Genomic DNA, 12276 nt, shown 5'->3' on the forward strand with positions numbered 1-12276 from the left:
TTAGTTATGATAATATTTACATCTGTGATTGATTTTATTATTTACGAGGCTTTGTTTATTGATTTACTTGATTCGCAAAATTATAATACTTTTATTGCGGTGATTAGACCCATGAAAGAACAGAAAATGTTTTAACAAGAATCGAAGCTGAACTGAAGAGGTCTTTACTGAGCTTTTCAGTTTATTCCTCTACTAAACCGCATTGTGCTTCAAACAGAAGACTACGTGAAGTATTCATATTAATAGCTCTACTGAGCGGGTTATCTCGTTCACGGTTCATTGGGTTCGGGAAATCGCTGCATTACGAACGTCTGCGCGCATGGAATGTATTGCGTAATGTGATTATATTTCCGAAGGCAGTCGAGTGTTCCGGTATGTGAGGAGTGGTTAGGTGGATCGAGGTTTTTGTAGAAGTATTTATAGATTTGTGGGATACAATTAATTTTTTCAACTGGTAAATGCACTATTGTATTTAAGCATTGATCAGATTATACTGTCCATTGCAACCCTGATATTTCCTTGCCAACAACTTAGGAAATACTATAGCCTATTCAATATTTATACCTAGTATTATTTCTAATAGCATTCTCAAGAACAAAGCTATAATCTTGTTTATCAGGGGAAAGCAACAGTAAATTCCAAAATTGCTGTATTGCATTTTAATCAATACCACTAAGCTCTCCATTTTATGGTAACTTTATCAATGCCTACACTATTAGTCAAGCAAAACCTAACCTTAAAACAAGAGGGTATGGTTCAAATTGAACTGTTCAACGAGACATAACAATCAGTTTTCACGGCAAAATGTGGTAGATTTGTTATATTCAGAACGAGCGCGAGGTAAGAAATAGATATTTCCTCGTGTAGCTTTTATTGGATCAAATTGATAATTTCAATGTTTCTCTATAAATTGATTTGTTATTCTAATGTTTTCTATGAATGCCATTTAAACTATAAAATGTTTTACACTATATATTAAATAATAATAAAAATAATGAAATAGAAAGAAATATAATGTATATTATTAATACGATTATGAATGAGTCAGTTGTAACAAGTATGATGGGGTATAAAAGTAGGTATAGGTCAAGGTTGGAAAAAGTATAGAAAAAAATCAACTTCTATCTCAAATTCTATCTTACACGTCACGTAGACCACATTATATTCTTTATAATCGAATAGAATCATTCTAGGATAGTAATTTACATACACAATGGTTGTTTAACGACCCCTGTACATGACCGTACATCAATTTAGTCGTGCCGACTGCAAGCGCTCTAATTCTGTTAACAGGGATGGAAAATCGACGCCTATTTGCAATTGAGAGGACTTTTAAACGGTGTGACAGTATTTTACGGGCTTTTTCAAAGGTTTCTAATAAAAGGGCATGTGTTGTTTATCTCAATTTCTTCAGCATGCATTGTAATTGGTAAATGATATTCAGTGAAACTCTGAGATTTGTTTAATTTATCTTACGATTCTTCTCTTTTTTGGCAGAGCAATAAAATGAAGTCCATATTCTCTATGTTAAGTGGTCACCAGTTCACCATCGCTCATAAACATCTTAAAAATAGAGAAAATACTTGAGGAAAATTTTCATTTCAAGAAACAGTAAACAGTGTGTGCAATAAATTTGGCTCTAATCTCGTGCATTACCTAATTTTCTCTAGAAATTGAAAATTAAAGCCATTTTTATTCGAAATCCAAAAATTAAAATGTTGTAAAATTATTTTCGCAATGATTGAATTTGGTCGCAGTTACACTCTTTTCAGAAAAAAATCTAATAAAAAAAGTGACTTATTTACACATTTTATGTAGAGAATTTATTTGGACATTTGTGGATCGGTCGAGGATTTGCTATTTAGACTGGATGAAATCAAATATTTCCTTCCAAATGTATGTAAATAACAAACATACTTTGTACCGTATTTTTATAATGTAAATAAAGGTTTGCTTTAGATCGTTATTTAATATAATAAGTACAAAAAAACAGTTTCAATTTTCTGTGGAATCAATTAAACCACTTGCTTTAATTTAAATTTTATTATATTCCTTTAATTCTATTACAAATACATCTACACTTGTAGTATCCAAAAAATAAATGTTTTGTTTTTTTTTAAGTACATATCCTTTGTTTAACGTTACCTATCTAGGTTTTACGTAGGTATCACTAATCAGTATCTACTTAAAACTACAGAAAAGTAAATGCAAACAGTAACAATACTTACTTTTGCGTTATAACACACCTTACTTTTTATCAAACGTCCTCAACGTATAATAAAAGGAATATTTCAACGCGTAGCCATGATATCCGAAGGCTCGAGAATACGTATAGACTATAGAGTATACTCAGTTGTAATAAAAGTTTTTTCCCAAATTTAACGGACCATTGCTCGAACGTGTTACAGTGTTGACGATAGAAATGTCCCAGTACATAAATAAACTTGTATTCCGAACCGAAGAAAAATAAAGAAAACTTAGATTCGTGTTTTCGCTAAAAGGTCTCGCCTCTCGCCTCTTTTCAGGCAATAAAATATTTGTGGAAAACATGAAAATAAATATTCAGGTAAAACGAATTTGTATGGCACAGTATGATTTAGTGGCATGCAGCGTGAAATATTATTTTACGTAATAGTTTCCGATTTAAAAAGTGAGAAAGGTCGTTACGTAGAAATTGTTTGGGATTACAAATTTTATATAGATAAGTTCTGAAACAAAAGTTTTGTAAAATGTTATTTGGGTATTGTAATTTCAAAAAACTCGTATTTCAAAAAACCACATTCGTATTTTTTTATGTGAAACTGATGTTAACTGTAAAATGAAGGACTCATTTTGATAAAACTATCTCGTGACTAAATTATAAAAAAACTCAAAAAAATACTGTATAAAATGACAGATTTGTAGAAACCACCTATCTATCGCTCCTACAGGAATTACTCTAAAAACACTCCATTGTTTTCATTTCATTAGCCGAGAAATCCGCACTATAAGCCTTCAAAGAAAAAACATAACTCTCATTTATCAGAACGATGATTATCTTATATTTAGATAGTGATAATAGTCTATAAATCTAGATTAGTTGCTAGCTTTTCTGCGAAACTCTATTAGGAGTTTGATTGCAATCGCATCGAGCTTTGATCCTTTCAAAGTTAAGGGAATTAGATTGCCGGGTTAAAAGAATTATATGACATTTAATTTATATTATTGCGTTAATTGTTCCCGTAACTGCTCGAGAAGCCCTCAGATAATTCTTTTTGACTTTTTCTTTAACTTCTTTCCAAGACTGACCGGTTTTATTCAACATAGCAACCACGGATCTTTTCCAAGAAAGAGGTCTTTCCTTTTGCAGCCATTTGGCAGGTTTGAATCTAAAGCCGTTTTTGCTCCGGCCTGCTTAAGCAGCGTCCTATAAAATTATTTCATTTCAGTATTCAAATATTGGTATATAAATTGCATTGCATCATATGTATTGAAATAAAAATATAGCCTGAGATTGTATTTCAATGTGATTTCAATAATAAATCATGATAGTTGGATACCGAGAGAATCATTGTGAAGAATTTTCGATATTGTATTTTATTCCTCGCACCTTCAATTCAGTCCCAAATTTACATCCAAACTATGTTATCAATTAATATTATATTTTTGTCCTTTAAATGTAACATTTAATACTCATCATCCTCTATTAAGAGTAAGCTTTTTATTATAGTAATTAGATATGTATAGAAAATAATATCACATATTATCAAAGCGAACTATAACTTCACGTTTCATATCATAATAATACATCCAGGCCCAAAACTCCGCGCTTCACTGCTAATCCCCAAAAATAAAATTCTATTTCCGCATTGTCCACCAAACAATTCATGAATTCATCTGCGTGGGAGAGATTTAAATAATAAAAAACTAAAAATAAAATAAAGCTCCCGATTTGAACGATAATCACTTAAAATATAATTATTTCTAACTTTACCTTGTAGGCTTTTAATAACTGCCATTCCTTAACGTGTTCGTAGCATTTTTTTCCTAATTAAGTTATAAGAATATCACAGGTATTTTAATTATAATATAATATCGCTGTAAGAAAGTTATATTTAACGCTTACGCTATCCTTATAATATTTATTACGTATACGACATTCGCATGATAAAGTTTCGAGGGTTCGATATAATAATAGTTATCGGCTGATCCGCGGATCATTTAATTTTATAACGCTGTCGTTCGGATAAACTGGATTTAGATTGCGATTTAGGTTAATGTTGTGATTGTGTTTTACATTTTTTTGACAAATAGGAATTAAAGTGAAGCTTATAGGAATATTAGGGATTATGAATATAGAAGTTAAACTGCAACTAATTTCTAATCTCGTTAAGTATACATTTACATTGTATAAAAATAAATTTACATGTATTATAAATACTGATAACTTACTTATTTCACAACTAGCTGCGCTCCGCAGTTTCACCCGCTTGGCTACGCTCCTGTTGGTCTTAGCATGATGATATTATATGATAGGAGTGTAACTCCCTGCCAGTGTCTGTCTTTCCAGAGAACTACAATATGGGTTCCTTCAAGAGGCGAATAAATAGGCATTTTCTAGGTAGACATGATTAACCAGCATATACTGCGTCACCGCTTTCCATGAGGTGGGACTGTGGTCAAATGTCTACCTATCCTAATGTAAAAAAAAAATGTACAGCGATTTCTCGTTGGGCTATCTAACACCGAAATAATTTTTCAGCTTTATAATATTAGTCTACTTAACATGAATAAGAAAGAGACAATATAATTTAAATTAATAAAATTATTACCTATACATTAGCGCGAAAGTTACTGGGTCAATGTTATCACCTTATGTTTTAAGAACTGTATAAAAAAACGCATGTTGAATTTCTTTTAAAAGACTCAGATATCGTTTCCGTGGTGTAGCGGTTATCACATCTGCCTAACACGCAGAAGGCCCCCGGTTCGATCCCGGGCGGAAACAATTTTTTTTTGTACCCTTCTCATATCAATAAGTGAACACTATACTAGTTTACTTCAATATGTTTATCTTGTGAAGATTTACTTTTTCACTGCAAAAACATTGTACTAGATATTATCTTGCAATGCTATTAAAAAAAATGTAGTTAAAACGAAACTTAATTTATTAAAAAAATAAAAATTATTTTTATAGGTTTTAAAAATTATTTTTATTAGTTACAACCACTATAGTAAAGACCTAATCACAATTCAATCACGGAACTTATTTTAATTAATTTCGAAGCGTTAACTTCCACACTATCGCTGTCTGAATGTAGAGTCCAAAAATATAAAATTGGGAAATTTTGTTCCTAATTCATTCGTAAATAAACATCGCTTTTCCCCATCATTGACTTGGTTCCATCTAAATAATTATGCTCTCCATTGAACCGTATTCAGTGGAAAATAAAATAAAAAAGTTTCCGTATAATTTTGTACGCCTGAAGCGAAATTATTCCCCGATACATTGAAAGTTGAAACTTTACGAAACTCTTTCGATTGTTCCCTTGAGAACTGATATTGCGAGACAGAATTGCCAGAATCTTTGAATGGATAAGTTTGTTTTATTAATATTTAACGTCTAGATTAACCATAGATTAAATAAAGTGCTCGGAGTACACTATGATTTGAGAATTCATAGAAATAACTTTGAATTTATTAGCTTTAGCACAGACTAATAATAATATACTACGTATGCTATAGTAAAGTAATCCAATAGTAGGATTATTCAAACAATTGAAAGCTTTAAAGTCAGAATAATAAATTAATTTTGTGCAATAAAGTACTTTAGTGATTGAAAAATGCTAAATATATGATCTAGTAACTAGTTATCACTTATGGAACGATATTTAGTTAAATATAGCAATCTCAAAATTACTTTTTTACAATCATTTATTTCATTTCAATGTAAAGTTTGTATAATGTCATTAATTGAAAATATTTCAAATAGCGTCGATTACATTACCAATTAAGTATCATTAAATTGGCTAACAATTCATTTGAATATTGTAACATTACTTACATCATAAATCTTTACTAATATTATAAAGCTGAAGATATTGTTTGTTTGAATGCGCTTATCTCGGGAACTACTGGTCCGATTTGAAAAATTATTTCGGTGTTTTGATAGCCCATTTATTGAGGAAGGCAATACGCTATAATATATCATCATGCTAGAGCCAACAAGAGCGGAGCAATGCGGGTGAAACCGCGGGAAAAAGCTATGCAATGCAATGTAATAACTAATAAGCCTATTTCACAGAGTGAGCTGTGGTTTAATATTCATACAGTATTACGTATGAAGCTTAGTTATATTAGATAACTAATTATAATGCCATGTGTGTGTTTAATGCTGATCTATAAACATCGATGTTTAGATAACCTATATTATAAACTGAACAGCATTATCAGGGTTAATAATTATCAAGTGAAAAAAATAAAAAAAGAAGTTCCGTAAAAGAATAAATTACATTTAATAATGAAAAAAAAACTTGCGTGTGTGCCGAACACATGTGTCAGAAGTAAAACTTCTTTGGCAAGATTCAAAGATACCAAAATCGTCGCCTTACTCCATGACGTGATTTTGAAATTTTACTCTCAAATAATAACAGTAGGTAAGTATTGATATAAATTAATACTAATTGATAATATTTGTATGTATGTACTATAAAATTCACATCCTACGTGCTACATTCTTAGACTCTACAAATTCAAATTTACACTTGTAAATTATTATTATGATCCTTTCCCGTAACACTTTAAAGTTAAGCCGATCTTTTGTCGTATATTAAAAAAACAAAGGACAAAGAATTCACCCACTAATTTCCATTGTAAACCGCGTCATTGTTTCATATTTTCCAAGTAACTTATTAAGCTTTTTATTGTCTTATAAGAATCGTCTTATTATCTTTTAATACTTTTTCTTTGTTCAACCGCGAACAGTTATTCCCTGAAACTTCTAGAACTTTCTGGATTGTTTTATGAGACCATTATATCAATACTTTCATTGATTTTAATAATATGTGAGTTTGTAAGAAATTAATGTCTTTTTCTTTGACGTATTATATTATAGTATAATAAAATTTATTCCCTTTTAAATCAGTTACAAAGTTTATTTTGAGAGCATTTAATTTCTAAAATAAACTATTGTTGTGTAGCTAAATTTAATTGCACTCCATATTTCACCGGTCCTCATTATATTCTGCACATAAAACATATTTCATGTATTTGTGTTCAAATTATTTACCTATTAATATAATTTTGTATTCTGATTTGATAAACATTTCATGTTAACGGCTTTAATCATTATTCTAAATATTACATATTGGCTACAGTCCGCAGCTTCGCTCACTTGGTCTGAATAAAAACAACTCTAATCATCTATAAGTCATGTCAGACTATAAGGGATCTCTACTTCTTATTTCATCCACATTAAATTAGCAGATCGAGAGTGATTGCATTACTAACATCCATACATCTGACCACTTACTTACATAAACTTCATATAGAGTTTTATGTAATTTGTAACTAAAATAAGTGCGTTCACTTATGAATTATTCAGATATTATAGTAGATTGGAGTATTGATAATTGACAATGACCTTGTGTAAGTGTCATTAACTTATTCTATACTAGCTTTCCGCCCGCGGCTTCGCCCGCGTTTTCAAAGAAAAACCCGTTCCCGTGGGATTTCCGGGAAAAAACCTATCCTATGTATTATTCTGATGTATAAGCTATATTGTGGTAAAGTTTCATTCAAATCCATTCAGTAGTTTTTACGTGAAAGAGTAACAAACATCCATACATCCATACATCCATTCTTACAAACTTTCGCCTTTATAATAGTATTAAGATATTAGGATTAGGATTAGGATTTCAATAAATATGTATAGTGTATCTATAAAAACGTTCTCTCTTTATATCTCTCTACTAACAACATAGACAAAATATTCTATTTCCGGATAGTACAGTCAAACTCCTATCAACTTCTCAGAATATCTAAGTCATTTCGCAACTGCGCTTGACCTCATAAATACCACTATAAATTGATCCCTTTTCTCCCACCATCTAACTATTAATAGTTAAGGTCCATGAACCCAGTCCAGGCTTACCTGCGAAGGAATCCGGGGAAACGAGTTCTGACTCATAGCGGGAGGATTAACATTCTGGGAATTTTTACCGCTCTTATTGTTTCAACTTAAGGATGATAATCCTGTAACAATTGTTGAATGGGGTGTAAAACAGAGTTTGTTTAAAGGTAGGGAATCAATTAGCCTTTGTCAATATTTTATTGTAAGTCCAGTCAGTGTTCGACAATCGACCAAGTGTGATGTGCGTTTGTTTGGACATATATTTTGATTTGTGTTCGCGTTATCTTTTTGTGTGTTTGTGATTAAGATCGTTTTGTTGAGGTAATTTCTTATTTGTTTTATTTCTGTTTAGTTTTAATGTGTGTTTTATAGTTTTTTTTAAAGCGAAAAGCTTGTTTATTTATTATTATTTTATTCTTCATTTGTAATAGGTACTTTAGTTTTTATGTCCAATTACATACAATATAGGTACAAAAGCTCTACATATCAGCTCGTTAATACATATACTAATTATCAAATCTTTCAACATTTTGCTTCATATTAGCATTACACGTTATTCATCATACAAGTATAGTAGGAGTTAGTTAAAACAACATAGAATCTAGGCCACTATCGATATCAAGATAACAGTAGCCGAACAGCTGTTTAAAAGGTCACTTCGAACAATAATGTTATTGTACGATCAACGGCTAATATAAACATGTATGGTATGTGTGGAATGGACCAACGACTTGCATTGACAGCTATTATATACACTTGAAGGAATCTATACAACAGTTACATATAACTAATCTATATAAACAAAACGTAGCGACCGCTGTGACCTTTGTTTTAGGGTTCATAGCTCATGTAGTATCTACTAATTTAAATACTATCCTATATAAAAAGAAGTTGCAACTTGCATCTTCACAAATTTTAAATTGATTCACAGTTAAATGATACTCAGGACTTTATATTATTTAAATGATAAAGCTGTATTATTGTCACCAATATACTGGAGCTGTAAGAAAAATAAACTAATAATAATTAAAAAAAGCATCCAGCCATTCAAAGGGGATATTCTACAATTTTTTCTCCAAAAACATCTGGCAGCTTACAAAATGTTCTGGTTTAAAAAGGATATTTTTTGAAAAGTTCTGTGTATTTTAACATAAACCAGTATTAGTCTACCTGTCTGTGGTAACAGCTGTCTGCTAGCAGGTATTCACGCCTTTGTATTTGATACAAAAGCAGGCTTGTAGGGAATTCCGAAATATGGCTAGCATATGCAATGGATAATGTTTCTTCTGTAATTTTAATCTAGGAACGAGGATGAATTCTTAGTATAGATAATTGACATCACGCTTTTTAGAGTTCAGATAGGTACTTAATATCACGTTTCTAGATATAAAGGACTTAAGATTGCAATAGTTAACTTTCTAAGTCAAAGTCTACTAATGCTATTGTGTCTATTAATCTACTATCTATCGCGTACTGCGTAGTCGTTTATAAAGTGAATTTAACATATTTATATCATTATTTAGATTAAAACTTAATACACTTTCTATACCAGAATCACACATACAAATATGGTCAAAATAATTATATATATCAATGACATAAAATAATTGAAACTAGAACGCAAACGCATAAAACATCGCATGACAATCTAATCTCATCATCTAAGCTCATCATTATAAAAAGCTCCCTTCAATGTCAACTATCCGGTCGAGTCCGGGATCCATCGCCCATTTTTGCAAGTGATTACTATCAAGCTAATTTTTCGTGAGTAGCTTTATTTTGATGAGATGCCCAATAATTATTTTCAAGTACGAAACTCTCGATTGTGGTAGCTTACAGAGGTAACAAGGATAAAAATTTTTGATTTGACGGTTCTCAAATATTTATTACACAATATGTCTGTTGAATTATATTAGTATTAAATAAGTGAAAATAAAAAAATCAGCTGGTTAGTAATAATTTATGATGACCTCGTTATCGATACACATTGGAAAGGGGGACTCTTTGATCAAACCATACATTTTGTAGGACAATTATTTTTTCGAATAATTTAGATAATTATCTTGAGATTGAACAAAAAAAAACATTCAGTTAGTAATTAATATTTGCATATTTACAATAGAAAATCTATTGTGTCGTGGACCGATCGGGCCTTTCGGGGTTCAATGGGTTAAAAAATTATCTTAGAATAAATATTATGTAAAATAATAGAATATTTCCCAATGTTTACAAATAATACGACTGACACAGTTAGCGAACTAAGCTCACAAATAAGATTAAAATAACTTAGCCTGCATACTATGTAATTTGTAGTAACATAGGTACATAATATATTATACACAACAATCTTAAATCAATGATGGTTTCTGATTATGAAACATACTGATAAATTATTGCTACTAGAACACGCATTAAAAGCTTATTATTACGTTAAAGTCTGTGTGATGTACCTAAGTCCTAATTGACAGAGGGAAGAAGATTTCATATGTCTATATTAAAGTTTTCTGAAACAACGCCATATATAAGCTTTATAGATCTAAAAAGAAACTAATTTTAAATCCAATGTACACTATTTAATTTATACATAGTTTATTAATTGAAATAAACAACTTCGAAACTTCGATTGATCTTCAAACTCGGGTCCCTAATACTTTAGCATGGAAACAACTCTATTTATTAATGATGTACTTAATATATTGCGTATTTCGCAAACTAGTAAAATTACTATTAAATAATTATAAATAATTAAGCAATCACAAGTGCTATTATGAAAACTGACCGCAAACCATTCATTACGTTTTATATATTAGACCGCAAATGAACAGAATTTAATGGATTTCTCATTTTGTTACAGATCTATTGATAGACACAGAGAGAGATGACGTCTAGCTGCAGCAAAGAAAACCTGTTACAGCCTTCAACATTGCAGGAAGCCATTAATGTAATCAAGTTTCTAACCACGTCTCATAAGCAAGAAATTGCGAAGCTAAAGGATGCCCATACAAAACAAAGCGACACTATTAAAAAGCTTGAAGAAACAAGAAAAAAGGAATTAGAATTTTTATCAAAAGAGCTTGAAAATTACGAACTTAACCTAGCCATAAGGACAGAAGCAGTTAATAGACAACTTGCCCAAAAGGATGATATCATCAAAAAACAAGAAGAAATAATTGAAGATTTGACAAATAAATTGAAGATTAAAGAAGCTTTAAGTGTACCAGAAATTTCAATTAATGTCGAATCGAACTCTGACTCCGGAATTGCTTTGGATAATGATGACAGTTCAAACAAGGCTAAAGATAATAAAACTCCTGCGAAAGCCACAAGAAAAGGCAGCAGAAGGTTCGCCGATTCAATCAGTTTTCTGCGTAGAGTAGATTTCTCACCCATGAAATATAAACCTAGTAATCGAGAAGGCACTAAAAAGAAAGATGAAAAGAAGAAAACATTAGAAGTTCCTCACACAGAATCGAGAGTTCTCGTTCGCCAGTTTAGTTCTGAAAAGGCCACAAGTGACGAAGACAGACAACTCTCTGAAGACATTGACGCAACGCTTTCAGATGATACTATGACCTCTATAGTTATAAGACCAAAGAAATTAGACGAAAGTATGAACAATCACTTCTCAGACGACGGCAGTGAGGACACCAGTGAAGAACTCTTCGACAGAGTCATGATAAGGAGTAGCGTAAGAAGATCAGTCAAAGCAAATCCGAAATACAAAAAGATTAATCGAACGAAATCGAAACTGCTAGAACAAATGAAAATTAATATCGTCGATTGAAATATTAATCATAGTTGCAATTTCGATGTTGGTTATTTATTTAAACGTATTTATTTTGATCGCTTTTCAATTTAATTGAATTGGGATTGCATTAAACAGCATTTATGTGAGCGATTCTTGTTTTATTTTCATTTTGTACCGTTATGTTGATGATAACATACCTCATTGGATGTTCCCACGTAACCTGTTATGTTGTTTGATAAAAACTAAAACATGGCGTTTACATTTAATAGCTTTGCTATAATCACCTGCACTTATGAATGAACAGTGTCATTAATTAGTTTTTGTTGAAAGCAATTAAAATTTATTGCCGTATGCGAGTAGGTATTTACTGAATTATAGACAGTTTGAAACTAAATTTAATTATCATTTTAAAGCTATT

General features: G+C 30.9%; 1 protein-coding gene and 1 non-coding gene across 2 annotated transcripts; both read left to right on the top strand.

Moving 5' to 3' along the window:
- The first annotated feature begins 4914 nt into the window (after positions 1–4914).
- TRNAV-AAC (transfer RNA valine (anticodon AAC)) lies at positions 4915–4987 on the top strand. The gene has a single exon. It is a non-coding gene; the product is annotated as a tRNA-Val (tRNA).
- A 3309-nt stretch (positions 4988–8296) lies between these two features.
- LOC149902725 (uncharacterized) lies at positions 8297–12005 on the top strand. The gene is made up of 2 exons (XM_090109382.1): positions 8297–8431; positions 10965–12005. The coding sequence occupies exon 2, from the start codon at positions 10989–10991 to the stop codon at positions 11892–11894; it is 906 nt and encodes a 301-aa protein (XP_089965508.1). The 5' UTR covers positions 8297–8431; positions 10965–10988; the 3' UTR covers positions 11895–12005.
- Positions 12006–12276: the final 271 nt, after the last annotated feature.

The sequence above is a fragment of the Colias eurytheme genome, chromosome 14, assembly GCF_061535395.1.
Source record: "Colias eurytheme isolate Ceu_HAF_F1 chromosome 14, ilColEury1 Martin Lab GWU primary, whole genome shotgun sequence".
NCBI classification, from domain to species: Eukaryota; Metazoa; Arthropoda; class Insecta; order Lepidoptera; family Pieridae; genus Colias; species Colias eurytheme.